At 36.6% G+C, this 27,341-nt stretch overlaps 1 protein-coding gene across 1 annotated transcript in view; it reads right to left on the bottom strand.

Moving 5' to 3' along the window:
* The window catches only part of COL19A1 (collagen type XIX alpha 1 chain), a 365,439-nt gene that overhangs the window by 99,536 nt on the left and 238,562 nt on the right, over nucleotides 1–27,341 (bottom strand). Inside the window, exon 16 of the mRNA XM_077162192.1 lies at nucleotides 5,604–5,657. Within this exon, the coding sequence (XP_077018307.1) occupies nucleotides 5,604–5,657 (54 nt within the window). The remainder of the gene's footprint in view (nucleotides 1–5,603; nucleotides 5,658–27,341) is intronic.

The raw sequence follows: 27,341 nt of genomic DNA, 5'->3' as shown, positions 1-27,341 counted from the left end.
CCGTGGACTCATGGACTTAGAAACCTTCAGAAGTTTTCTTAGTGTCACATGGCATGCAGAGCTTTGAGGTTTTTCATGATCTAGCCCAGTTAGATGGCCATCGCGCTGGTCTGCTTTGTGTCTCAGAATTGCCCATGACTCCTCTGCCTACCTTTATGTCTCAGACGGACATTCAGTATTCTGACGTTTTCATTCAAGACATTTTCTCCTGCCCACAGTACCTAGCTCTGTCCCTCCTGTCCCTCTGTATGCTTTACTAGACAATCCTCCTCAACCTTTATGCTTCGGTTATAAGAAACCACCTATAGGAAACCAATCCTGACTATTGTTTTTATTAAATTCTCTTCCTTTGATCACATCTCTGTGAACTAAACTTGAATCTCCTAGAGGGCAGGGGAAATATATTCATTTTTTACACCCCCAGTTCATAACAATGTAAGGTAAACAGTAGGCCTTAAATAAATGTTTGTGACACCGTTGAGCAAAATTAAGAGCATTTTTTAAAGAGCCCATTTTCTTAAGATATTTATTAAGATTATCTTAAATGACAATCTGATTTTGAAGAACTCTGTTTATTCAAACCATTTGGGAAACAACAATCCTTTTGTTACAGGACATTATGTTTAGGAAATAAGTAAAGGTGTCACATAACAATGTGAGCCAATTATTTCACCTTTTTTCTCAATGCTGGCCAGGTCTGTAAGTTTACAAATGTAAAAAGTGTAAGTAGATGCTCCATTAGATTTTTTGCAGTGTACTAGCAAGCATGCCATAAATTCAATCCATTATTTGAACAACTTCAAAAAAAAATAAAAGCTGAAAACTATCCCAAGATAAAGTTTTGATGATACTTATGTTAGAGTAAGGTTTTTTTAGTTACTTAAAGGAGTTATCCTAGAATCAGAAAGAAAAAGATTTCCCATAACCCATTGTTCTTAAAGGAAACAAAATTAACTGATGGCCAAATACTTTGTTTTAAAAGATAACCTAACTTATAGCTCAAAACCTTTTCTGCACAGATTTTTCCTGTCTTCTATAGTCTAGCAAATTGGGTATTTTATATTATAAAAGATAAATCACTTTTCTCCTGAATACTATATATTCAGGATTTAATGAACACTGTGTCAGAACCATAAGTGGATTTAAATTCTAAATTTTATACTTGAAATATATCAAGTCTCCCTTTCCCCCAAACACTCTGGCAATAAGCTAAAACCTGTGGAATTGAATATTATAAATCCTTTCATATAACCACATATTCCTTAATCTTCTAAATTCTCCAGTAAACTCATTTGATGTACAGTTGAGAACTCATTCCGGAATTTGGTATAATCCCCTTCTCTCCTAGACATTTGGCAAGCTTGTCATAAAGGCCTTCATCATTCAAATGTCTCCTCGGAGACAACAATTATCCTGTCTTAAAAGCAGCATCAAACATTTAGAGTACTACACAAAGGCCTAATCTTGGCCATTAGCATTCAACTGCTTTTCTCCTTTAAAACACAAAATAATTATTGAAAATATTACAATGTGTTTTCTGTTTTGCCAAAAAATTTGGAATAAAAATCAATAAAGCTGATCTCTTTAAAGACTGGATTCTAGGATATCAAATCCATGCCTCTTACTTCCTCCCCAGTTGGTTTTATAAGCAATATCAATGGATACCAATATATTGCTAATAGGTCAATCCCACTGAACACCTAAAGTGAATGATGGGATGGCTATCATACTTATTTTTGGCATGTAATCACTTCCTAATAGATGCTTATGGTGCTAGATCTAGAGCCATTTAGTGGTGGGGGTGCAGGGTGGTTCTGGTCTCTAAAAAGTCCCCATTTTCTCATCTGAAAAATATATTAATTTGTTTACTCATTCATTAAATAACTAATAGTCACATTCTTCAGGTCAGAAACTGTACTAGACAGTGGTAATAAAATAGAAGTTCAAAAAAATTTTCATCATGCAGTGGTCAGCGAGACAAGGAAAATAACAGTTATAGAGCAATGTGCTTTGTCCATAGGTGGTAAACGTAAAAGGATATTGGAGGATGACATACCTAATGCTGAGAGAACCTGCAAAGTCTTTTTAGGAGAACAGGTGTCTAAGCTGAGTCTTGAGGTTGGAAGGAAGTTCGAAGGAAGATTACCCAGGCCATTGGGAGACCATGGGCAAAACATGGTGCTTTTTAAATAGTAAGGGAAGATAAGATTATAGATTATAAAAGAAGGAAAAGTATAGAGGATGCCAGATAAGGGCAGCTAAAGGACAAACCATGAAGGGCTCAAAATGGCATATAGGAGATTTGGAATCTATCCTGTAAGCAGAGAGAAGTTATTAAAGAGTTGTAAGCCAAAGACTCATGTGGTGTGGTAGGTTGAGTTATGGTACATGTGTTAGTATTCCAGCTGCTAAAACAAATATTACACAATGGATTTGATAAAACAATGGAAATTTATTGGTTTATGGTTTTGAAGCTAGGAGAATTACAAAGTTGAGGTGTCAACAAGGCCATGCTTTCTTTCCTAAGACCAGCTGGTTGCTGGTGATGCAGGGTCCTTAGCTTTTCTGTCACATGGCAGTGCACATGGGGCCTCTTCTGGCCTCTCGCTCTGTCTGACTTTCGCTCTGCTTATAAAGGACCCCAGTAATCTAGATTAAAGCCTAATCTTACTTTAGTTTAGTTCCCTTAAGTGAAGTAACACCTTGAAGAGATCTTTTCTATGATGATCCACGCCAGAATGTGGTCCAAGACCAAAGACACATCCAAACTAGAGTATACAAATCAATCCACCACAATCCCCAACAAACACACGTTCTTCATCTTAATCCACATTCCTGTGGGTGTGAACGCATTATAAATAGGTTCTTTCGAACATGTTATCTTTAATTAGGTTATGGCAAAATGAACCAGGGTAGATCTTAATCCATGTCACTGGAGGCCTTAAAAAAGGAAAGTCAGAGGGAGAAGTCAGGAGTCAGTGGACACAGGAAGAACAGAAAGAAGGAAAAGGACCTTGTCACATGATGGGAGACAGAGGTGAGCCAAGGAACCCCAAGGATTTCCAGCCACCAGCAGCAGAACCCAGAATGTTACACACTCTGGAGAGAAAGCGTTGCTTTGCTGATGCCTTGATTTTGGTCTTTGTCTAGCCTCAAAACTGTGGGCCAATAAATTCTGGCTGTTTTAGCCAAAACCAGTGTGTAGTGTTTGTGATAGCAGCAAAGGCAAACTAAGACACATGGCCAGATTTATGATTTAGAAATATTACTGTCCTTGCAGAAGTTAGAGACAACAAGACCAGCTCTGAGATAGTTACAAAAATAGAGGTACAAAATTCAAAAAATTTTTGCATGAGGAAGAACAAAGGAATGTTAATATTGCAGGGTGTTGAAAATAGGTGGTCATTCATGTTTCAAAACCTCAATTTCTGTGTAAGTCTAAAGCAAGAAATGTTTATTTCATGCAAAATTTGTATTTTGATTGGTGCGTTTCCTGCTTTAACTTATACAGACAGTTTAATTGAACATCATAAGTACATGGAACCTTGAACAGGGCATGAGATGTTGTTGGTTTGTCCAGGTTAGTGTGATGTCCCAATAAATCTCAGAGTGATTTGAACACTGAATAAAGAAGTATTTACAAAGTCCCATTGGGGGAATGGGGAGAAAGGGGGAAAAATTCAACTTCCCCCTTTGGAGAATTCCTGATATTCTTGCAAGTAGTAGGGACAACCAAATCAATAGTTCGTATCCTCAATCTTGGGGTTTGCCCCTATGAAACTTATCCCTGCAAAGGGTAGGCTAAGCCTACTTAAAATTAAGCCTAAGAGTCACCCCCAGAGAATCTCTCTTGTTGCTCAGATGTGGCCTCTTTTTCTCTCAGCTGACATGGCAAGTGAACTCACTGCCCTCTCCCCCTCTACATAGGACATGACTCCCAAGGGTGTAAGCTTCCCTGGTTAATGGAGCAGAAATCCTAGGATGAACTCAGAATTAAGGGATTGGGAAAACCTTCTCAACAAAAAGGGGAAGAGAGAAATGAGAAAAAATAAATTGTCAATGGCTGAGAGATTTCAAACAGAGTTGAGAGGTTATGCTGGAGGTTATTCTTACGCATTATATAGATATCCCTTTTTTAGTTTACAGTGTGTTAGAGTGGCTAGAGGGAAGTACCTGAAACTGTAGAGCTGTGTTCCAGTAGTCATCTTTCTTGAAGATGATTGAATAATGATAGAGCTTTTGCAATGTGACTGTGTGATTGTGAAAACCTTGTGTCTGATGCTCCTTTTATCTATGATATGGACATATGAGTAAAAAATATGGATAAGAAATAAACAAATAATAGGGAGAACAATAGTTAAAATAAATTGAGTAGATTGAAATACTAGTGGTCAATGAGAGGGAGGGGTAAGGGGTATTGTATATATGAGTTTTTTCTTTTTTATTTCTTTTGCTGGAGAGGTGTGAATGTTCAAAAAAATGATAAAAAGAAATGCAGAGGTACAAGTTGACAAGGGCCCAAACTTGTGCCTCTGCATTTCCACCAAGGTAGTGGTAGTAGGGACAGAGAAGGGAAGATACATTTATAAGCCATTGGAATGTAAAAGGAACATGATTTAGGCACTGTTTGGATATGAGGGTGAGAGAGGGAAAAAACCAAAAATTATTTTCAGAGTTGAATTTGGACATGTGAATTCTGTATTACCTAGGGACCAACAAGTGGAAAGACGGAACAGGCAGTGGGATGGACAAGCTGGGACATCTGGGTTGAAGAAAAAGAGAAGGCTTCATCAATCCATCCAACTTAGAGATGGGGGCAGAGGTAAAGTTGTTACTAAAGGAGACCAAGTAGTTTGTCCAAAGGGAGAAAGAAGAAATCAATGCCACTGAACCAAGAAAATGGAGAGTTTCAAGAAAGGGAGAGCAGTCAACAGTGTAAAATTCCATACAGCAGTGAGGTAAGCTGAAGCCTGAAAAGTGCGCCGGGCATCTGGCGATTCTGATACCTAGTGACCTTAGACGGTGCCGGGTTAATGGAATAGCGTGGACGCAAACCATACTCTACTGGTTGGGGAGTTAATGGAACAACAAGAAGTGGCATACTTTTTCTAGAAGCATGGGGAGAAAGAAAGAGATAAATTAACTAACTAGAAGATCTTTATAGCTCTTTTTAGCAATGGCATTCTATGTAATTTTACAAACCACAGCAAGAAAAATGAATATGAACCTCCAGATACCTAACCTGCTACCAGCCTAGTTGGTAAGAAACTGAGGCAATGGAGTTCACGTAGGTGCAGAGCAGGATTCATCTATTTGGATGCTTGGTTTGAGTGTGCTCAGGCAGGCAGTACACTTGTGTTCCTGCCCCTGTAATAAAGCAGGTGAGGTGTGGGCAGGCAGGGACCAGCGTCCCTTATCTCTTGGTCGTTGCTGGTGGTAAGTTGTGTAGAATAGCACTGGAGCATAAACTACGCATCCAAGCGCTGAGCCCAAACATTCAAAAGAAGCAGAAAGACCCTCATGATGATCTACATAGGAGTAAAATAACCTTCAAGAAGCACAGAAAAGAGGGACGGTCCGAAGGGAGGAAGTTGCTTACTCACGGGTGGTCCTGGGGGTCCTGGCTTTCCTGGGGGTCCCGTTTTTCCTCGCCTTCCCTTGAAGCCAAATAAAAACAGGCAGTAAATACTCGGATTTCATTTTGTTTTGAGATAAGACAATACTAAACGGCAACACTGAAATTAGTGAAAAATGTTAACAATTCTAAGTCCACATGACTTTTTAACACCAATTAATTCTGAAAGTAGTAGGTCAATACTTTACAACCAAGATGAGAAATACAGTCCCTGAAATGAATAAACCTTACCTGTTACTAGCAGCCCTTTAAATGCTGTCTACCTACCCATCCTTGATAATCCAGCAAGGTAATATAAAATATCTGAGAGATGGTTTAAGATTGGCATTTTATCTGATTTTTCTGTGATTTGGGATGCAATAATAAGTATATTTATCATTTCAATGTTGGTGTTTCTCGAAGAGTGGTCTGAATTCTAATTTTATTAGAATTAAGTAGTAAAATTCTTAATGTGTTTCTAATATTATTTAAAGAACATGTAGTTATTCTAAAATTATTTTCTTCAACATTATTTTCTTTATAACAGAAGGAAGTAGGCCATAGATATTGAAAGAATAAATTTTGAGGAAGAATTTCTGAGTACAGTCATACCTCATTTGATTGTGCTTCACTTTATTGTGCTTTGCAGATATTGTGCTTTTACAAATTGAAGGTTTGTGGCAACGCTGTGTAGATAGAGCAAGTGTATCAGCACCGTTTTTCCCCAATAGCATGTGCTCACTGTGTGTCTCTGTGTCATGTGTTGGTAATTATCACAACATTCCATTATTATTATATCTGTCCTGGTGATCTATGGTCAGTGATCTTTGATGTTACTAGAGTTATTGCTTTGGGGCACCATGAACCACATCCATATAAAATGGCAAACTTAATAAATATGTGTGTTCTGATAGTTCCATGGACTGGCCGTTCTCTGTCTCCTCAGGCCTCCCTAAACCCTGAGGGGCAACGATATTGAAATGAGACCAACTAGTAACCCTGCAATAGCCTCAAAGTGTTCACGTGAATCAGAGAGGCACTTGCCTCATTTTAAATCAAAAGCTAGAAATGATTAAGCTTAGTGAAGAAAGCAAAGTAGAAATTCCAGATAGGCTGAACGCTAGTCCTCTTGTGCCAAACAGTGAGCAAAGGAATGCAAAGGAAAAGTTATAGAAGGAAACGAATGGAGCTATTGCATTGAACACAAGAGCGATAAGAAAGCAAAAACAGCCCTATTGCTCATATGAGAAAGCATCAGTGGTCTGGATGGAAGAACCAACCACACCGTTCCCTTAAGCCAAAGCCTAATCTAGAGCAAGGTCCTAACTCTCTTCAATTCTATGAAGGCTGAGAGAGGTGAGAAAGCTGCAGAAGAAAATTTTGAAGCTAGCAGAAGCTGATTCATGAGGTTTAAGAACAGAAGTAATCTCCATAACATAGAAGTGCAAGGTGAAGTAGCAAGTGCTAATTAGAAGCTACAGCAAGCTATCTAGGCAAGATAATTGATTAAGGTGACTACACTGAACAACAAATTTTCAATGTAGATGAATGAGTAGTATATTGGAAGAAAATGCCATCTAGGACTTTCATAGCTTGAAACAAGAAGACAATGCCTGGTTTTAAAGCTTCAAAGGACAGGCTTACTCTCTTGTTAAGGGTTAATGCAGCTAGTGACTTTTAAGTTTAAAGCCAATGCTCACTGACCATTCCACAAAGCCTAGGGCCTTTAAGATTTATGCTAAATCTACTTTGCTTGTACTCTATAAATGGGACAGCAAAACCTGGAGGACAGCACATTTATTTTCAACATGGCTTACTGAATATTTTAAGCTCATTGTTGAAACCTATAGCTCAGAAAGAAAAAAATTCCTTTCAAGATATGACTGCTCATTCACAATGTACCTGGTCACCCAAGAGCTCTGATGGAGATATATTATGAGATTAACGTTGCTTTCAGTCCTGATTCTACAGGACTGATTCTGCAGCCCATGGATCAAGGAATCATTTCAAATTTCAAGTCTTATTATTTGAGATACATTTTATACAGTTATAACTGCCATAGATAGTGCTTCCTCTGACAGATCTGGGCAAAGTAAATTGAAAATTTTCTAGAATGGATTCACATTCTGGATGCCATTAAGAATACTCGTGATTCGCGGGAGGAGGTAAAAAATATGTATCCACTAACAGGAGTTTGGAAGAAGTTGATTCCAAACCCTTATGGGTGACTTTGAATAGTTCAAGACTACAGTGGAGGGAGTCACTGCAGACGTGGTGGGAATAGCAAGAGAACTAGAATTAGAAGTGAGGCCTGAAGATGTTGCTGAATTGCAGCAATCTCACAATTCAAGTAATGGATGAAGAGTTGCTTCTTATGGATTAGCAAAGAAAGTGGCTTCTTGGGATGAAATCTACTCCTGGTGAAGATGCTGTGAACATTATTGAAATGACAAGAAAGGATTTAGAATATTCTATAAACTTAATTGATAAAGCAGTTGCAGGGTTTGAGAGGACTGATTCCAATTTTGAGAGAAGTTGTACAGCGGATAAAATGCGATCAGGGCAGGCAACAGTGGCTCAGTGGCAGAGTTCTTGCCTGCTGTGCTGGAGACCCGGGTTTGATTCCCGGTGCCTGCCCATGCCAAAAGAAAAAAAGAATGCTATCAAACAGCATCACATGCTACAGATAAACCTATCATGAAAGGAAGAGTCAATCAATACAGCAAACTTCCTTGTTGTCTTATTCAAAGTAATTGCCAACCTTTGGCAGCCGCTGCCCTGATCCGTCAACTACCGTCAACACTGAGGCAAGACCCTCCACCAACAAAAGGATTAGGACAAAGGAAAGGCTCAGATGACAGCTAGCATGTTTTAGCAATAACGTATTTCTAAATTAAGGTATGTACATTTTTTAGACATACTGCTACTGTACACTTAACAGATCACAGTATAGTATAAACATAAGAACTAAGCACTAAGAAACCAAAAAAATTTGTGTGACTCACTTTATTGTGATATCTGCTCTACTGTGGTGGTCTGGAACTGAACCAGCAATATCACCGAGGTAAACCTGTATATATTTTCTAAATATGGTCAGTCTGTTTCATTGTCATTAATAACTTTGTTTGATTATTTTATCAGTAGTATATTACCATGTATTAAAGCCCGTTGCTACTTAAAAAGTAAAAGTATTTGCTTGATCTTTCAATGCTTATTTGGGAGAATTTAAGCATAAATTCATAAAGTTCCATTTGTTCACTAGTTTTTTTTGTTATTAAAGTATAAGGAAAAGATTCTTGATCTTTCGGTTTTCATCTAGGCTTGGGTGGGGTAGGAAGTACAAATGTTGGTTGAACCAGCAGAGTCAAGTTTGGGAAGTAAGCAAGTAAACAGTACGCCATAATCAGGTGGGAAATGCTTCCACTGTTGCTGTAGGCAATTAAGGCACACTATCAAGGACTTCATATAAAAACAGCTGCCTTTTTCATAAATAAATCCTAGCTAATATCTACAGAATAGATTTTTAAATTTTTATTAAAAACAGAAATATAGTTATTGGGGTTTTCATATACCCTTCATTTCAGATATATAAACCTCAGAGTACTTTTGGGTGGATTATAAGATTGTAATGAATTTACATTTTAATAGTCTGAAAAAATATAAGTTACACAAATACACACAAGTTTCTTGTCTTGAATGTACACTTTATGAAAATCAATATATTGGATCTTTCAGGAAAGAAAGGTAATTAGCTCCTGGAAACTAATCAATGTTAAAAAGTTTACTTCGAAAGATGAATAATTGTAATTTATTAATTCATGAGAGCACAAAGAAATGAAATCAATGACATTTAAGTCAGTGATTGGTTCTTTCTTTAAGTAGGCATTAAGTTAAGGTAAGTTAAAGCCATAGGATCAACTTTGGTTTGTATTCCCCTTTCTTTAAAGGAGACATGTAAATTGGTTTGGGCAAGAAATAGGGAAAATGAGGTTGAATAGTGGTCAACTTTTATCACCAAGTTAATGTTTAAGACAAACCAACTGTCAGATAAATCGTAATATAACATTGGCATATCTTCAGATGCGGAGTTAAAAGCGTTCATGATTCAGTATGGTATGGGCAACCTCCCAAATTCTTGCTCATCTCTGCTGATTTACACGATCATTTACATCAGCCTTGCCACTGTCAAAGTGTACTGATGTGTATGCTGGAAAGGGTGCAGAGAGAATGCTAATTTTCTTTCTACATCCTTGCTAAGAGTGACATGATGGTAAAATATTTTTGAGTACCATTAAAATATTGGAACATATTGTGTGCAGAGAGAACTTCAGTTGGCACATATTTTCAGTTTAAATATGGTTTCTGGTTTGGAATAACACTCTAAAGCATATCTGAACAATTTTTCAAGATCTGCTTTAGAAAGCAACCCTGTCACCTTTTTCTTAGCACCACCACCAAATATATAGTAGGAACAGGTTTGCCTTACGTCTCAGTGACCTGTGACAGAGGGTTTGATAGGATAGATCAGAAGGTAGAGGGATGAGAAATAGTGATGAAAATTCCAGGGTATAAGGGAGCTTTTGGAGACCACAATCTCCATCAATATAACAGTCCATGCCCACTCCCAGACAGCATCTATCTACTCTCCAAGGAGCCCCAGGAACCAACTTGCTTGTCTTCTTTTCCACTGACCCCACCTGCGGCTTTTGATTAGCCTTTCCTCCCTTCAAGGTTCCCAGATGCACTGAAATAGTCTAACAGTCTGCCCTTGCTCCAAAACATCTTCTCTCTTTTCATTTAAAATCATCAGGAAAAAGGCAAAAGTATACTCAAAAGAAAACTGTAGGTTTGGGGCAGAATGGATTTTAATAATTAAACTAGGACAATTTAAAGAGTATTTCACTATTAATAATTATTTAAGGATAAAAGATACAAACCACAACTCTTCTTCTAGGACTAAAATCAGATGAATCCATCTTTTCAGAGGACAGCATAATCTGTGAATCTTAGCTCTATTCCACAGGGCTCTGGGCATTTGGCTGCGGACATCTAGGAGCAGGGCCCGAGACTGGGGCTGTGGATCTCGTGCCAGGGAAAATGCAGGGATGCTGAAGGGAGGAGTGATTACTGCACATTTGTTTCTACTTCTGTCTCCTATTTCAGAATCATTATAGGGCTAACCCTAGACCCACTGCAAAAAGTGAGGCAATAGGTGGGGGCTTTGAATGTGGCTGGGGTGAAAATCCTGGCAGGTAACTGCTGAGCCGAGAGGCCTTCCTGATTAGGGTGGCTGTTCCCATGTGACCATTTGGTCATAGCAACTCTGATAGATTAGAATGGGGCGGAATCTCCATATGGATGGAAACCTAGTGTTACAGCATTATTACAAGTGATCTAATCCAAAACTGTCCTGAAAACCGTCATATAAAGCACAAAACAGATTTACCATATTAGTTTGCCTTAGAAGCTTCAAAGTGCTCAATACGTCAATTTCCTGTTTAGTAATAAAGATTATTAGACATCAGTTTAGATATCTTCCTGATGATCTAAACCCAGTGGTACCTAATCCAGCCTGGAGGGCTCGTTAAAATCAATTGCTGGGCTTGATACCCAGAGTTTCTGATTCAGTAGGTCTGTAGTACACTGTGAGAATTTGCATTCCTAACCAATACAGATGCTGCTGGTTTGGGGACCACACTGTAAGACCCGCTGCTCTACACCTGAAGCCCTGAATTCATATTTAAAGTTAGGTAATCCTGCAGAGCCATTTATATCTTGTAAACCATGTAGTTCAGAATAAAAGAACTCATTCGTTTTTTTTTTTTTTATTTTTTATTTTGTTGCACCCTGAGAAGAAAATGCCCACTGCCAAGTTCAAGAATACCTGGGTAGGATCCCTGCATTTTCTTTTCTGGAAACTACTGTGTCAAGGTTTCATTGCTGTAAAACTGGTACTTGTAGTTTGCAATGGGTTTATTAAAGGAATAAAAAGAGATCAGAGGTAAAATGCCTACTGCAATGTCTGCCACATGTTAGTTCCTACATACTAGTTCCTTTCCTCCCTGCCTGTCTAGCACCCTCTGTCCAGGTCTCCATTTTCCTTATAAAAGTGTTTCATGATGTCTCAAGGAAACCTTTAAGAACATATATTATATGTACTTTAAAAAAGTATAATAAATTTTTAATTAAATGTATTTTTAATCTAAAATAACAATCAAATGTTCATGAAGAGTATAAATAACAATAGTCAATGTTGTGACCTACTCATACAATGGAGCATTACATAGCAATGACAGTGAACTACATCTACATGCAACAATATAACTGAATCTCAGAAACATAAATTGATCAACTTCTGCCAAGAACAAAAAGACGCAAACCTAATCTATGGGGTTGGAAATAACAACAGATTATCCATGGGGGACGGGGAATGACTGGAAGGGAACATGAGAGAGCTTTCCGTGGATGACAATGTTCTGTTTCTTGAACTCTGTGGTGGTTGCATGGATGTGCTCAGTTTGTGAAAAATCATTAAGCTGTACACATATGATCATCCATATTTCTGAATTATGTTAGACATCAATAAAAGTTAAAAAATGGAGGGCAGACCATGGTGGCTCAGCAGGCAGAGTCCCCACCAGCCATGCTGAAGACCCGGGTTCGATTCCCAGTGCCTGCCCATGTAAACAAAACAAAACTAAATGGACACGGGAGATTTCCACTCTGATATGCTTTTATTTGAATTACCTATGATTTCCTCCATCTGCATTTGCTGTGTGGAAGGCCAGAGGGAGTCACTATTATCAGGAAGGAAAAAAAAAAACCCAACAAGGCTATTTAAATAAATGACATCTTCAAATTTTCTACAGTAAAAATAACCTGATGCCTCCAGCATGACTTGCAGTATAGGAGCACGTGTACCTTAAATTAGCTACTTGATTTATAAACACTTGGCCCTCCAAGAGCATTAAGGGAAGAATGCAAATAATGGACTAGTGGTACTTATCTGACAAATGTTTTTTGTTGTTGATGAAGATGATGATAAAGAAGACAAGGTTATGGTAATAATCAGACATAAATAAAGGATGGTATGCAGACCCCAAGCCTGCAGGATGAAACATGTGTCTCAGTTGTCTCTCTAAATTGCCGGGTCTCCTGAATACAGCTGGCTCCTTTTAAATATTTTCCTGTTCCCATGTGTGTATTTAGCACGCGCTTAGACATCAGCTCCGTCTGAGCAAGGTATCAAGGAAGTGTCAAGGAAGAAGAGACAGGGCCTTGACTGGCACACACAACTGTGAATGAGGTGTTAATTACACAGGAAAACATTACAGGCGATCTGGGAAGTTTGGTTTTCTTTTTTTACATTGCAAACAGAAATAAGATTTATGACTGATGTTGTAAAGATTTGCCACATTTGGAAATCAATGATATGTGAAAAAAATGGAATACTTACATAAGGAATGCATAATGCCCTAAGTACACTTTATTTCCTAACAGATATTAAAAAATACATCTATTACAGCAGTGCCCATCATAAAGATCTCATTACTACAGGGATCAGACAAGTATAACTCTTATAAGGACACAGGAAGCATATGCAAGTCAGCATGAACACATGATTTAGAATAGCTTTAGAGTTAAGGGGAGTTGAATTTGTATTATGATGTTATTCTCAGTGTGGCTTTCCTCACTTTAGGTTGGGATTTTAAAATGCTTTAAATAATCTCCCAATGTTTCCCTATCTCCCTGCCCCTTTCCTTTCTTTTCCTAAGATAAATTCTATCCAGTGACTAATATCATTTTTTAAAACGCATAGAAATTGTGACGTTTTTATCAAACTTCCTTGACTCCAACTGAATAAATAATAAACTGAACTAATGATAATACGTCATCAAAACATTGGGCTGAGCCAGATGACCCGGTCTGGGGTCAGTACCATCTATGCTCACCCTTTAGGCTGTCCTATTAAGTTACCATGCTGGTATTAGTTTGGTCATGAAGATAAGTATAGTTCAGGTCGGGGTTATCGACCTCCTTCTATCAGGATGTACCTAAATGATCAGTTTTCCGCTGATTTCCCTGAAACGTCCATGCAGTACCAGAATCATAAGAAAGGCCTATGACTAATGATTATTAAAATGATAGTTTATCAAGAGCTCATCATGTTCCAGGTATAGAGTGCTAAGCATGCGACTTGCATTATGTCATTTAATCCTTTCAAAATTCCTCTCTCTCTCTCTCTCTCTCTCTCTCTGTATGTGTGTGTGTGTGTGTGTGTGTGTGTGTGTGTGAGACAGTGTTCTTATTTTACAGAGGAAGAAGGTTAAACATCTTGCTTCAAATTACTCACCTCTTAGTTGGTGGGACCAGAACTTAAGACCAAGAGTATCTAGATGATCCCCAAACCCAAAACCTCAGGATAAATATTTCCTGATCATTCACAATTCAAGTTACTTTGCTATAATTCTTGAAGTTCTCTTGGCTTCTCACAACTAAGCCAAATTTTTAATATGTTCCATTCACTTATTACTTTGCACTTTGAAATCTGGGTCTTCCTGGTTTGTGCTGCCCCACTGACTTCCACCTGCTCCAGCCTTGGAATCTACCCTGTCTTCTACAGGCTGGCTGTCCTGCCAACTGTACCCTTCCATTTGGGTTTGTCTGGACTCCTGAGTGTCTTGCCAAACCACCAACTCTCTCAGTCCTGATTTGGGGCTCTGTTTTCTATGCCTGCCATTGCCAATCTCTGCCAAGGCACTTGATTCATCATTCATCTTGGTTTCATGGGTGGGGCAGCTGGAGGGTGTGACCGAACAGTTTCCTGAACATGCTGTGACATATTTTAACAGCTTTGTGCCACATGCAGAGAGTGAATGCTGGAAGGACACGGTGAAATGTTCTTTCCTACATATTCGGAAGTTCATAGCAGGCACGCTCCCAGGATAGAGACGGGAAATTTGTTCTTATACATTACAGCCTTCGATGTCTGACAGTTATACCACTGGGCTTCCACATCTCAAAAACCAAGCATTTCATACAGCCTCATGAATCCAGAAAAATCATCATATTTTAGGATTAGAGTAGTTAGGATCAACATGTAGAGGGGCAATAAATGCATTTACAATAATAATGGGAATGTTAAATTAAAAATGCTAAAACATAAGGTGGTGAGGTATACCAGCAATCTCCACATAAGTCCGAGCTCAGGTCAGTGAAATAGAAACAGGCTCAGCAACCAGCCAGCGTTGGAACAGAGGAATCGTTAATGATATTTATATCTTGGTTTCAATTAAGGTAAAGTTACAGAGGATATATTTTCAGCATATTTAATCTTCATACTTAAAAAAATGAAATGTGTCCTCAGGGGTGGAATTTTATAGCTGCATTTCCAATCTGAAGGGCTGAATTGACTAGTACCAAAAATTCAAAGAAATATACTTTGCAGTTATTCAGTAACTGCCTGAAAAACTAGTAGAATTCCAAAGAATCCATAAGATGAAACTATGAAGGTTACCCAATTTTGAAACAGAAAAAAATCAGTGTACAAATTGTAGCTAATAAAAATGAGTTTAATAGGTTAAATGCATTTGAATATTTAGATTCTGATCAGAAGCAAATGCTATAAAATAGATCAGTAAATTTATTCAGCAAAAAGTATACTGTCTGACTTTAACAAACTACACTAAGGGAAAATAAATTGAGATGATCCTGCCTTCAATGTAGAAGAGGAAGGAAAGTTATTCACAACAGATATTTGGTTAGATTTAATTCACTTGATTATCATGGAGCTTAGGAGTCCCAGGGAAGGAAAGTGAGAATTAAGTTTCTTCCCATGTGCTACCTTATGATAACTCTCTTCAGATTTTCTCCTTTGGGGTTGGGAGGGGTTCACCGTGATGAGAGGGAAATACCGGCAGAGGAAGTGGTCTACACCCACAGAAACAAAACAGGCATTACACCCTGAAAAGTTCACCTTAAACAGGGACAGCACTCCTGGACGATTTTGCATTAACATATCTTAGATGAGTGTCTCCTCCTTTGCCTCTTCTCCTGAAACTTATTGCACTGCTTTAGATCAAGTGTATTCAAAAGGCATTTTCCAGCCTGCCCACTACTTTTTCCCCCCATGACTGATTTAAATAATGAGAAAATTTATTGACGTCCCTTCAAAAACGGAATATTTAGGGATATACCATTGTACAAACACTAGGTATATTTTTTCTCTATTTGAATAACTATTTGTTTCCCTAAACGTAATATTCAACACCACTGAAACTGTAAATGGATAAAAGTAATAAAGAGATGGTCCTTATCAACCTGTCTCCACTCAGAATCTTTCTACTTCAGCAGCAACGTGTTCCCAGAATAAGGTCAGGGCTTCCCGGGAAAGCTGGTGTCTCACTGGTCCTTGCCCACCTGACCGTGGGTCACGTGCCAGATTCAAAGATACTTTTTAATGTTCCCATATGGTTTTTCTCTGTTCCCCTCTAGTTAGGTATTCTACAGGTAGAATCCCCAGCTACACCTTGTTCACAGCACCCTTGCTACAGCCAGCACATACATACGTATAAATACACACATGCACATACAAATATACATATATAAAAACCATATAACCAATTTGGCTTTCTCAACTACATGAAATTTCCATTACAACTTTTAAACTCTTCTTTCGCTTACCTGCCACCTCTTCATTATGTTTTTGTAGGACACTTTCCCACCCTCAGTTGGTATGTGCTCAGATTCACTCATGAATTCGACAAACATTTATTGAGTCCCTACTAAGAGCCAGGCCCTTTTCTGTGCTCTGGAAACACCAAAAATCCTGCCTTCATGGAGCTTGTATCCCACGGAGGACAATAATAGCAATAGACAAAACCTGGCATTTACTATCTGCCAGGCACCATTCAAAGAAGTTCATGTATATTTATTCATTTAAGTCTTGAAATATTTCTGAGGTATCTCCATTTTCCAAGTAAGGCAACTGAGTCACACCTTGCCCCAGGTGATGTCTCTAGTAAGTAGCAAAGTTGCAACTTGAATACAGCAACTTGGCTGTATACTCTGATCTTTACTATTATGCTCTATTTTCTGCATTTCTGATGAGTAAGCAAAAAAAAAAAAAAAGACATGCAATTTCAGGTAGCAACAAGAATTATAAAAAATACAGCAGGGTAAAGGGATACAGACTTAAATAGTACTGTTTTAGAAAGAAAATTCAGTGAAGGCCTCAGCGGATTTTCTGAGTGAGCTTGAGTGAGCTCAAGAAACAAGTGAGCTTGTTGGCCCACAAGGTCAGAGCAAGAGCCTTCAGCAGAGGGAACAGTGAAAACAAAGTACTGAGTATGGCTTGTTCAAGAGACAGCAAGAAAATCAGTGTGGCTAGAGAGGAGCAAGGGCGTGGGACCTGGCAGGCAGGCCAGATTGTGCTGGGCCGGTCATGTAGATAATGGTGAGGACTCTGGATGGTTATTATGCTGATTGTGATGGGAACCCATTGGGATCCAATAGGAATCTCTTGTTTTAGAAAAGTCATCTATACAGGTTGATCTAAGTACCTGCCTAGGTAGATAGTAGCCAGGAAGGTAAAACTGCTGTAAACCCATCAAGTAATACAGAGACTTAATTGAACAGATTTTAAGTTGTCTGATTTAGACTGTCTAGGCCACATTTTCTTTTATTTGCGTGGAAAATCAGGAGTTTATTATCTGTGTATTGTTTCCATTTACATGTGTTAAATATTTTTTATCTTCTGTTAACAGTTTGTGTTACAGATTATAATATCAATTATTGTCTGATATTTACCTACCCATTGTTTTTGACTGAGCAAAAATATATGTAAGGAAGTGAGATCAACATCATCCTTCACCATGAACTATAGCTTTAAAATACAGAAAGCTGCGTTGTGTAAGTAATCCTACAAGACTTATACAAGGATATTAATAATTTAACGAACTTGTACTCAAGGGGAAAAAACGTTCTTGAAACATGTCAGGATGAATTTCCAAGGAAAGACCTAATTAGCAGTGTCTGAAGCATATGTCATCACATTTAGAAAACAAGAACTAGTCCCTATGGACAGAATGGTAAGTTAGATTTTAAAGCTTTAACTACTCCAGTTAATATGTATGATTAATGAGCAATATGTCATCTGGCTGATCTAACCCAAAAGAAAGAGCTTGCGGGGGTGGGGGGGAAAGGATGTTTAAGCTCATACCCAGAAATAGGTAAATATAGTTTATACACTCATTTATATTATGATCAACCAATAACTTAGAGTCCTTAGGGAAATAATACCATAGTTTGAATATCTTTTAAGACATAAAATCAATGCTATAAGGATGCCCTAAGTAATGAATGATGAAAGGTCGCAATGAATTTACAAGTAAGAACAATGAAAGTCTAATGACAGAAAAAGACCCTCAATATCAGATCACTGCCAAGAATCCAGTGGCTGGGAATGATAAAATGTATGTCATTGTCTTTCCCTTACATATAATAAGTTATTTTTACCTGATGATTATTTAGAGAAAATCATATTGAGGAAAGATGCCTTACAGCCATTTAAAGGAGAGATCATATGTAAGTCAGGTTTACTTGATATCAAGATCTCCAATGGCAAGGAGAAAAATCCAATCACTGGGTCTATGTGGTTCTAAACATAAAATTGCATGGTAATATTCACTGGTTCATTTGGATGTTTGAAGTCCTAAAGACACATCTTAATTTAAATCCTCCAGAAAACATTAATATAAAAAACTATAAGAGCTAATCTTGGAAACAATTAACATGACAGGTTTACACCTCCCTAATGGAAAATCAGCTGCAAGTGAAGAACACAAATAAGTGGGAAAACAAAGTAAATGGATAATCTCATGTCAGTGATAAGAATTTGTACATTTATTAAGTGCTTACTATATGGCAGGTATTAGAGATTAAAGAGAAATTATACACAATTCTTGCCTTTGAAAAGCTTGTAGTCTAGTAAAGGAATATTTCTTTTCTTCCCTCCATTTCAGTTTTTTTCCACAAAAATATTAAGATTCCTTAAAAAGATCTAAGAAAAGAGAATACTAGTTTGCCTTGTTTTCAAGAGTTGAAAGTTGCATTAAACTATGCTTTGGATAGTTAGACTAGCAATGTTTCTGTTTGACATGCTTTAAATATGTGATGCACTTATATCTCATAATGATGTTTTATGTTTTATAAAGATATATATTGACTTGAGGTGAATATGAATTCTAAGTCTTACATTTACAACAAAAATTAATTCATCATTGGTATAATGATAAAAATAAGATGGAAAAAGAATGTGCATTGCATTGAGTAATCAGAGACGTGGTCACTAGAACTTTCTTTTTCATTGGCCAAGTATAACCTCTCATTTTAAAGTGTTAAGATTTTTTTTTTAAAGGAATAAAACATACATGTCTAAAATCAGCAGACTAGACTACATAAATACCTGAGAAGCCATTACTTTAAGAAAAATAAGTAAGTTTGAAAAGGCTTTTCTGTAATTTTCTACATTATTGGACAGCAAACCCATGGAAGGTGGTGCTAAATGCCTGTCAGCTAGTGAGTTCTCCATAACTGTCTGCTTATTCTCCTGTGCACAGATTCCAAGATTTCCCAGAGGAGAATAACCACATGGCAGAGAAGATGGATGGACACATTCAGATGTAAAGTAAGTGAATCAATTACATTCTTGACGGATACCTAGAAAAAAAATGTCTTTTTGAAATTTAGTAAAATTGAGAACAGCTTTATTGGCCTAAAATAAAACTTTACATAGAATGTGTTGTCTGCCATTTGTGTAACACCAAGGCTAACCAATGGGTAGCACATGCATGCAGAAATGTTTTTGAATACTAGTAACATGCATCCCCGGTTATCTTGTTCTCTTCCCCTCTAAGCAATGGTAGGCATTGGTAGAACAGCTGGCAAGGTTAGAAATGACGTTTTCAACTTGAACAGAATTTTATCTAAGGGCATAGTATCCTATGGCTTTAGCACCAATCTTTAAAGGAAACTAATATTCTAGATTTCACAAAGAACAAACCAGAGCCCTCATTCAGAGTAAAAGGAAAACTCCTTACAATGGTCTGCAGGTCTCTGTTAGGCATAGCTCTGTGACCTCTCTGACCATCTCTCTCTCTTCTCAGAGGGTTCAGACACACTGGCCTCCTGCAGTTCCTTGAAACCTCCACCTCAGGCTTATGTTTCCACTGCTTGCAAACAAGTTCCCGCAGCTTGCCACAGGACTTGCTCTTTCACCTCTTTTAGGTCTTTGTTCAAAGGTCAATTAAAAAAAGTATTTATTTTTATTGATATATATTATATATTCACATACCATGCAATTATCCAAAGTGTACAAACAATGGTTCACAATATCATCATATAACTGTGCATTTATCATCACAGTTGACCTTTCTTTTCTATGAAAAATAACATATATACTACAAAAAAGCAATATATTTCAATGGACATTGCAACAATTCATTGTAAAACAGATTTCAGAGTTTGGTATGGGTTACAATTCCACTATTTTAGGTTTGCACATCTAGGTGCTCTAAGATACTGGAGACTAAGCAAATATCAATATAATGATTCAGCAATCATATTTATTTTTTAAACCCTACCTTCTCTGTCTAATTCCACCATCACTTTTGATCTTTCTCCTATTCTTTATGGGCATTTGGGCTACCCCCATTCTAACTTTTTCATGTTGGAAGTGGCTGTCGATAATATGGGATGGGGGATGGAACTAGTTGATGTTCTGGAGAGGCTGGCCCCTCATCAGGTCAGGACTTATCTGGTCCAGGGATCCATGAGGAGGTTGTAGGTTTCTGGAAAGTTACCCTAGTGCATGGAACCTTTGTAGAATCTTGTATGGTGCCTGAGGTGTTCTTTAGGATTGGCAGGAATGGTTTTGGCTGGAGTTTGGCAAGCTATGATAGGTAACAATGTCTAACTGAAGCTTGCATAAGAGTGACTTCAAAAGTAGCCTCTTGACTCTATTTTTTATTGCCTTTTTAAATTGTGAAATACACATACAAAAAAGCAATAAATTTCCAAGTACATTTTAACAAACAGTTATAGATCAGATTTTAATGTTTGGTATGGGTTACAGACCCATAATTTTTCATTTTTCCTTCTAGCTGCTTTAAGACCCCGGAGATCCAAAGAAATATCAATATATTGATTCAGCAGTCATACTCATTTGTTTGACTCTATCTGAAATTTCTCAGCCACTGATACCAAAGGTCAATTTGCAATCAAGCTTTCTTTGACTTTTTCACAACACTCCCTATGCCTCTTCCCTACTTGTTTTTGATGTAGATATCATCACAAAATATGCAAAAACTTATTTTGCTTATTGTCTTCCTGTAATAGAATGTAAACTTTCTAAGGGCAGAAGTTTTTGTCTGTTGCAGGGGTTGGAAAAATTTATTTGCAAAAAGTCAGTTAGTAAATAATTTAGGCTTTGTGGGCTGTGCAGTCTTTGCTGCAGCTATTTAACTCTGCCATCATAGACTAGCAGTAGACAATATGTAAATGAATGGATGTGGCTGTGCTTAAATAAAACTTTATTTACAAAAACAGGTTTGGGGCCAGGCTTGGTCTGTGAACATTAGTTTGCTTACCCACAGTGTATTGCATTCATTGCTTTAACCTCAATATCTACAAAACTGTCTGGAAAATAGTAAATTTTATTAGTTCTTATTTTTGGACTGAGCTACTAATAAAAATGGAATTAAGTACAAACTTTTATTGAAAAGGCAATAGACAAATGAGGACCCTGCTTTAATGAGGGAACAGTGTGATCTCTTTTATTACTGTACTTTTAGAAAAGTACTGACAGCAAAGCTGTGGGATCAATTATCTCTAAAACACTTGAAATTTATTTAGGATCTGGTGATGTTTTAGGGGTTTTTATTTTGTTAATGCTACTGTAAAGAACACAGGATATAAAAATTGTGTAAGTAATATGAAATCATTTAATAATAATTTAAAAAATGAAGATATGAACAAATACTAACAGAACAAATGATCACAAAATTAAGAACTGGTAATATTTTCTTCAACTCTTTTTTTTAAATAAATAAAATGCTACAGATTAAATGGAGTTTCTTTTGTTGACTTCTAGTTAGGTTTCCTAGTAATTACCTAGAGGTAATTACTCTCATGAGTTTGATGTTATCCTAACAAGAGTTTGAAATATATGATATCTATATGTACATACACACAGATGCATACATATTATATATATTATCCTTCATACATATAGGAAAAATAAATAGTGTTTTGAAATTTGTAAAAACTATTTTATTTCAGAGAATTACTTTTTACTTAATATATGTTTTTAAGATCATCCTTGCTGGTGTATGGTATGAGTGTGTATACACATATGTAGTTTATCATTTTTAAACTGCTGTTCTTAACTGCAGTGCATTGTGAGTAGACAGCATTTACAAATGGAAACATTTCTAAAGTAGCAAGTATAGAGAAGTACAAAAAACACAAAGCTATTTATTATCTTATAGGGAAAAATCTCAATTGCTTTTTGAGGGTTCCCATATCAAAATCTAGTTATGTCCGAGTCTTTCACCCAAGAAAATAAATGAACAATCCAAGGAATCTAGGAATTTAGATCTATTTTTCCTCTACTAAAAAAATTTTATGTTGTAAAATGTCAATTATATCATTAACATATGGTAAGTGTTGCAGTAGCATTACTCACTTCCAATATTTCAATTTATCCAGATACATTTTAGTGGTTTTTTTTTTTTTTTTGCATGGCAGACACTGGGAATCAAACCCGGGTCTCTGGCATGACAGATGTGAACTCTACCTGCTGACCCACCCTATCCAGATACATTTTAAAACATAAGATTGGGTATCATAAGGGACTTCCAGTTATACAAAACATTAGTGGTCTTCCTAATAGCACAATAATGGCAAATATTTTAAAATGGAGTTTAAAAGCTAAACCGAGCAAGCTGAAATTAAATCTGGATCTGCTGATTCAAAGTATCAGCTTCTAAGAGCTTTTAAATAGAGTATACATTTTCAAGAAGCAAGATATATGATGGCCTTAAAAAAGCCTTCTGACATATTTCATAACATCAAGGAATGGAAGGAGAAAGAATGAAGAATCTTTATAAAACATTTGCAATATATGAAACATTTCAAGAAATATTGTGTCACCCTATGTTAAAAATAGCTTCCTTTCGATGTGCTGCTGGATTTTACAAGCTTCTATATAATGACAGAGAAGAACCTTTCAAAACTGTTCTAGAATACCATTAGGAATACATATACTTTTTTTTTAGGGGGGCAATTACAGCAAAATTTATCTAGCACTTTATTATGTGCAAAAGTCCATTGAATTGCACTCTCAAGCTCCCTTAAAACAGTGGTATCTGCCGAGGGCATTATATAAGACTCTACAAAGATTCCACGCATTAGGGTAACTCTTCAAAATCTACAACCTCCAGATGGATCCCAGGACCAGATAAGTCCTGAAATGCAGAGGGGTCAGCCTTTCCAGAATATCAGCTATTTCCATCCCCCTATCCCATATTACCGGCAGCCCCTTCCAACATGAAAGGTTAGAACAGGCAGAGCCCAAATACCCATAAACAGTGGGAGAAAGTGGGTTTAACAAATGAGTATGAGTGCTGAATCATTATGCTGATATTACTTTTAGTCTCCAGTACCTTAGAGCAGCCAGAAATAAAAACCTAAAACAGTGGAACTGTAACTCATACCAAACTCTGAAATCTGTTCTACAAGTAATTGTTGATATGTACTTTGAAATTTATTGCTTTTATTTATATATGTTATTTAAAGAGAAAGAAGAGTATAACAGAGAAGATAGGATTTAACAAATACGCATGACTGCTGAATCATTATATTGATTTTTCTTTTGATCTCCAGTGTCTTGGAGCAACCTAGAAGAAACTATGTAAATTGTGGAACTGTAACCCATACCAAACTTTAAAATCTGTTCTATAACAACTTTTAAAATGTACTTGGAAATTTATTGCTTTTTTATATATATGTTATATTTCACAATAAAAAAAAAGTAAAAAAAAAATAGTGGTATCTGACTTTAACAATGCAGGAGATAGGGCCACCGGTTAGTATATGTGGTAATTTTGGGTTAATGAAAAAAAAAAGGCACCCCTTTGTCCCAGAGGATGCAACTTTTACTGGGCACACAGTGAATCACTATCTGATCACACTTCTTCAGAGTACAGCTTGGGCAATTTTTTGAGGTAACAGATGCACAGGGCCTCTGGGATAGTGAAAGAACCACTCAATATTTTCTACAGTTTTAGCACTATAGAATTGTACTGTTCTCCAAGACATAAAAAGTAAAATTATAAGTATGATATAATAATTCAAGACATAAAAAGTAAAATTATAAGTATGATATAATAATTCAATTCAATATTATATATAATTAACTAATACCAATATATAATAATGATATATTATTAATAATATATATTAATAATAATAAATATGTATTATTATTTCTGTGGTTATCACTGCCCAGAAACGTTTTGGCCCGAGCACTGCACTAATGAGCACCTCTTATGCAATAGACTCTGTACTGGCAATTTTATGTATCTATTTTTCTAATCACTTCAGGCAAGGTATGGCATCACTAGTATATTTCTGTTGTAAAACTGAAAAATGGAGGCTCAGCAAGGTGAGGTAGCATTCTCTGGGTCACAAAAATCTTGTTTTTTATAAGATGCCTCCAAAGTACTAATGGTTAAATGTCAGGTATTGAACATTTGTTCCAACTGCTTTTTAAATTTATGTTCAATCTTTCAAATATTCTTCTGGATTTGAATTTACTTCTTTATGTTTGCACATAAGCATTCTTTACGTTTTGATGGCTTCATCAACCAGTACATCTCTGCAAACAACATGCTATGATTTAACATTTCACCATCAATTGAATTTAGTGTAAGAGTGACCATACTTCCTTATAAAACCAATATCAATTCTTTTCATCTTCATTTCTTTGAAATCACTTCTGTGGTCATCATTTGGTTTATTTCTTCTGAAAAGAAGTGATCAAAAAAAATCCAGCGAAGCTTGTTCTGTCATCAGGTAAGTGGACTTGAAAATAAACAATACAAACTTTATTCCCCTGACTAGATTAAAAATTAAAATGATTTTTAAAATAAGAAATTATAAAAATAGATGATTAATTTTCTCCGATTTTTATGTATGTTTGGGTTCCACTGTACAATCTAGCCTTAAAATGTCATCTGTTGTGATGTGTTCCTCCCATTCATTATTTGTATGCTGCTAGTACCACTTGTGACTCTCCATGCTAGTTCAAAACACACAAACTCATCTATTTCCTGTCCTACTGGATGAGCAATATTAAGTTGCTGCAAGAGTTCCTAATACTATTATATGATTATTAATAAATATCTATTAATATATTATACAATATTATATATAATTAACTAATACCAATATATAATAATGATATATTATTAATAATATATATTAATAATAATAAATATGTATTATTATTTCTGTGGTTATCACTGCCCAGAAACGTTTTGGCCCGAGCACTGCACTTTGAGTAGCAGCATGCTTCACTGCATTGACAGGCTACTGACTCCTATCACTTTTGCAGGGACAGTCCTTTTAGTTATTCCATTTCCTTTTTTTCCTTTCCTTTTAAATCAACACTAGGTGGGCAATATTTTCTGCTTTAAAAGAAATAAGCATAGGGTTAATTATGAGGAAAACATAAATAAGGTAGGGTCTCTTTCCTCTGGCCTCTCCCCTCTTTCTCCATCACACAGTTCTCACAGGTATTCTGAAAGTACAGCATTCATGACCATCCTATTCCAGTGCCTTACTTTTCACCACCTAATCACTCATAAGTGTACGTGCTGGTTTGGCTCATTCCAATGCCTCCAGACAGAAATGATGCTGGCATTATTATAATAGAATCAAATTGTGGTTGGTCAAGGAAAATAATTCTAAGTCAAAGAATATTTTCCAACACCATCCTAATTTGATTTTTTTATTAATTAAAAAAAATTAACTAACAACATTTAGAAATCATTCCATTCTACATATGCAATCAGTAATTCTTAATATCATCACATAGATGCATGATCATCATTTCTTAGTACATTTGCATCGGTTTAGAAAAAGAAATAGCAAGACAACAGAAAAAGAAATAAAATGATAATATAGAGAAAAATTAAAAATAAAAAATACAAAAAATATATATAAAAACAGAACAAACAAACAAACAAACAAAAACTATAGCTCAGATGCAGCTTCATTCAGTGTTTTAACATAATTACATTGCAATTAGGTAGTATTGTGCTGTTCATTTTTGAGTTTTTGTATCTAGTCCTGTTGCAGTCTGTATCCCTTCAGCTCCAATTACCCATTATCTTACCCTATTTCTAACTCCTGATGGTCTCTGCTACCAATGACATATTCCAAGTTTATTCTCTAATGTCGGTTCACATCAGTGGGACCATACAGTATTTGTCCTTTAGTTTTTGGCTAGTCTCACTCAGCATAATGTTCTCTAGGTCCATCCATGTTATTACATGCTTCATAAGTTTATTCTGTCTTAAAGCTGCATAATATTCCATCGTATGTATATACCACAGTTTGTTTAGCCACTCGTCTGTTGATGGACATTTTGACTGTTTCCATCTCTTTGCAGTTGTAAATAATGCTGCTATAAACATTGGTGTGCAAATGTCCGTTTGTGTCTTTGACCTTAAGTCCTTTGAGTAGATACCTAGCAATGGTATTGCTGGGTCATATGGCAATTCTATATTCAGTTTTTTGAGGAACCGCCAAACTGCCTTCCACAGTGGTTGCACCATTTGACATTCCCACCAACAGTGGATAAGTGTGCCTCTTTCTCCGCATCCTCTCCAGCACTTGTCATTTTCTGTTTTGTTGATAATGGCCATTCTGGTGGGTGTGAGATGATATCTTATTGTGGTTTTGATTTGCGTTTCTCTAATGGCCAGGGACATTGAGCCTCTTCATGTGCCTTTTGGCCATTTGTATTTCCTCTTCTGAGAGGTGTCTGTTCAAGTCTTTTTCCCATTTTGTAATTGGGTTGGCTGTCTTTTTGTTGTTGAGTTGAACAATCTCTTTATAAATTCTGGATACTAGACCTTTATCTGATATGTCATTTCCAAATATTGTTTCCCATTGCGTAGGCTGTCTTTCTATTTTCTTGATGAAGTTCTTTGATGCACAAAAGTGTTTAATTTTGAGGAGCTCCCATTTATTTCTTTCTTTCTTCAGTGCTCTTGCTTTAGGTTTAAGGTCCATAAAACCGCCTCCAATTATAAGTTTCATAAGATATCTCCCTACATTTTCCTCTAACTGTTTTATGGTCTTAGACCTAATGTTTAGATCTTTGATCCATTTTGAGTTAACTTTTGTATAGGGTGTGAGATACGGGTCCTCTTTCATTCTTTTGCATATGGATATCCAGTTCTCTAGGCACCATTTATTGAAGAGACTGTTCTGTCCCAGGTGAATTGGCTTGACTGCCTTATCAAAGATCAAATGTCCATAGATGAGAGGGTCTATATCTGAGCACTCTATTCGATTCCATTGGTCGATATATCTATCTTTATGCCAATACCATGCTGTTTTGACCACTGTGGCTTCATAATATGCCTTAAAGTCCGGC

Source organism: Tamandua tetradactyla, chromosome 5, assembly GCF_023851605.1.
Source record: "Tamandua tetradactyla isolate mTamTet1 chromosome 5, mTamTet1.pri, whole genome shotgun sequence".
Classification (NCBI taxonomy): Eukaryota; Metazoa; Chordata; class Mammalia; order Pilosa; family Myrmecophagidae; genus Tamandua; species Tamandua tetradactyla.
The sequence above is the reverse complement of the archived record's forward strand: the minus strand, read 5'-3'. Positions and strand labels throughout refer to the sequence as shown.